The sequence below is a fragment of the Cyprinodon variegatus genome, unplaced genomic scaffold (genome assembly GCF_000732505.1).
Source record: "Cyprinodon variegatus isolate N-32 unplaced genomic scaffold, C_variegatus-1.0 Scaffold41, whole genome shotgun sequence".
In the NCBI taxonomy this organism is placed as follows: Eukaryota; Metazoa; Chordata; class Actinopteri; order Cyprinodontiformes; family Cyprinodontidae; genus Cyprinodon; species Cyprinodon variegatus.
This window is the reverse complement of record NW_015150494.1, coordinates 1434370-1437404: the sequence shown is the minus strand read 5'-3', so window position 1 is coordinate 1437404 and position 3035 is coordinate 1434370. Positions and strand designations below refer to the sequence as shown.

General features: G+C 37.9%; 1 protein-coding gene across 1 annotated transcript in view; it reads right to left on the bottom strand.

Moving 5' to 3' along the window:
- Positions 1 to 3035, bottom strand: part of lgi3 (leucine-rich repeat LGI family member 3) — a 14221-nt gene that overhangs the window by 8400 nt on the left and 2786 nt on the right. Inside the window, exon 3 of the mRNA XM_015370039.1 lies at positions 437 to 508. Within this exon, the coding sequence (XP_015225525.1) occupies positions 437 to 508 (72 nt within the window). The remainder of the gene's footprint in view (positions 1 to 436; positions 509 to 3035) is intronic.

Genomic DNA, 3035 nt, shown 5'->3' with positions numbered 1-3035 from the left:
TCTCATCTGCTAACGTGTGTGATGTAAAATGTGATGATGTGGCAGACTGGAGATGTATAAAATGCCTCTTTAACTGTTAATGGGTCCCGATAAGTGAGCCTGGGGGGTGTGGAGCTGCCTTCTGAAACTCTAAGAAACTTCTCTGATCTGAGTAAGATTACAACTTCTATCAAAATCTTCTGTCATGTCTCCTGGTTATTTAATACATATAAGTTAAGAAGTATTATTTAAAGAGTTTGTCCTGAGTGATCTCTTTTCAGGAAAACGAACCGGAGAGAGAAAGCTTCAAGGTGTAGACATAAAGAGCTTGTCTTTAACAAACAGGGATACATTAATGACCCATATTGTCTTTGATGAGTCATTTCTAACCCCTGAAAATTAAAAAAATACTATTTATTCTATATTGAAAACATGGTGCATTCAGTGACTCACTCACAAGTACTGCAGGTGAGACAGACCAGCAAACGCATCGTCGGCAATCATCGTGAATGTGTTGGAGTTCAAGAGCCTGTTGAAGCAAAACAAAAAGAAGAAATCACATCACTGTGCAAAAGTATCCCTGATCCTCGAACGTTTTTGCTTTGTCATGTTACAACTCTAAACATTTTTAATTGATAACAGCCTGTTAAGTTTTCTCTATTCTGCTCCTTGACCTCTGCCTGTCACAGTCAGTCTCTACCTGAATGTCTCAATGCCTCCTTAAGGTTCACTTTCATTGCTTGTGTGCACCACCTGGTTATCCTGTGTTCCTGTGCTCACCATCACATCATTGGGTTCTCTTTTTCTTCTGACTCTGGTCAATACACTGGAAAAAGTTTAAATCTAGATAAGTCATTTTTTCTTAAAATAAGTGCATTTGTTCTTGGATTGAGGAGGTTAACGAGACATTTTGCAAATGGAACAAGATAATTTACACTTAAAATAAGAAAACACAATTGCATTGTCTTATTTCAAGTGCATATTATCTAGTTATCTTATTTAAAGAGTAAAAATCCTCATTCCATCTCATTTACCTACTGAAATTAAGGGTAAATGCACTTAATTTAGGACATTTTTACATATTTCTAGATTGTGTTTCCAGTGTACCTGGACTGCCTCAGCCTGTTCTGCCAATATCTGCTTATTTAAGACTATCATGAGCCCGGTGAACCATCAACCATCTTTAAAAGGGTACCATCAACTTATTCAATCCTCCACCAGCCTGTTCTACCTCCATCACCTATTCATTTGATCACGTCTAAATCTGTGAAAAAAAAAATCCTTTAAGCTCAATACTGTGTTTGGCTGAATTATCTCCGTCCTATTTGTTAAGAGCTACAAAAAAGCTGAGTATTTTTTATTTATTTATTCATTTTCCAGTGTTTTATTTTCATATTTTCAAGTACAGAGCAAAAACCAGGCATTAGCGTTAATTGTCTTGCCTAAAGGGCTGGTTATACTCAGTAGTATGTTGCAGTTAGCTTGTTGCAGGTATGACACAGATATTTTTTGATTTATGCCCAATTATTTTACAGTTATTTACACCACACCACAGCGCAAGAGGGAAAATCACGAACTAGCTGGGATTGTGGGTGTCCGTGTGTCGGTTTGACAAGCTTGTTTGACGTCTACAACCCCCGTATCCAACGCTGGATGACAGGCAGTTCAGTGAGTGTTCCTGAAAGACTTGCCATGGCGCTGCGTGTTTTGGCTTCGGGTGCAAACCACCAGACCGTCGCACAGAGCTACAGATTAGCATCCTTTTCGGATAGTGTCCGAGGTGTGCCAGGCGTTGAGGACGACGCAGTTTCTGCTATTAGGTACCAAACAGGAAATAGGCATAGTGTACAGTGGATGTGGAATTAACCAACGTTCTTTCTCAGGGATGCCAGACCTTATCTGCGTCACTGTCTAGCTGTCTACCCCTGGGGGGTCTATCTGAGTCAATGTGTTTTATAAACTCAATTTGATGCAGCTGCAAAGTCATACCACAGATTCTTCTTTTGACTCGGATCTCAACTTTGACTGGTCCGTTTAAGTACACTGCAAAAAATGTGAATCTTTATAAGTCATTTTTTCTTAAAATACGTGCATTTTTTCTTGGATTGAGGAGGTAAGTGAGACACTTTGCCAATGGAACAAGACAATTTACATTTAAAATAAGAGAAAACAATTGTCTTATTTCAAGTGCATTTTATCTAATTATCTTATTTCAAGAGTAAACATACTCATTCCATTGGCAAATCCTCTTACTTACCTACTCAAATTAAGGGTAAATACACTTAATTTAAATAATCTTTACTTACTTCTAGATTGTTTTTACAGTGTAAACTCTGATGTAAACCATTATGATTTAGCTTTGTTGTAATTTTGTTTTCCTGGCGAACCTCCAACCCCGGTCATAACCCATTTGCAACCTAACTTTCTCCATCGACTCAGACCACTTTGTCCGTTCCTGCTGTTCTACCAACCATACTGGTTTACTTCTCAGCCCAAAGAATTGTTTCAGTCTCATCTGATAAGAGCACTTTCTTCAAATATTTTCTCAAACCTCTCTGCTGTTACAAATAAAAGGTCATTTATGTTTTTTTTTGTCTGTATTAAGAAGACAATACAATTCCCCGAAGTTCTAGCTTGTAAAGTGACATTAAATTATCAAAATAATTTTTGTCATATGAGAATTTTACATAAACTCTCAGGTCGGCTCGAGTTTGCAAATAAACAAACTCCTGATTGCATCTAAGGAAACAAGCAGGCCTTTGTGTGGCAAAGCTGAACTGAAGGGAGTCAGTCATTGGCAAAGACACTGATACTGAGCCACTTTACCCTTTTACTGCTATGTCACCACTGCTTTCAATAAGCATTCATCTGGAGTAGAGTGGCTGAAGTCCCCTCGTTGTTAAAGCTGAACAAAACGTGTCTGTATGAATACGTACCTGCCTTATTCAGTGGTGTCAAAAGTACACACTGTTGATACTTAAGTAGAAGTATAGATACTGCAGTTTAAAAACACTCTGGTAGAACTTGACCTCTTTACTCAAGTAAAAATGAAAAAT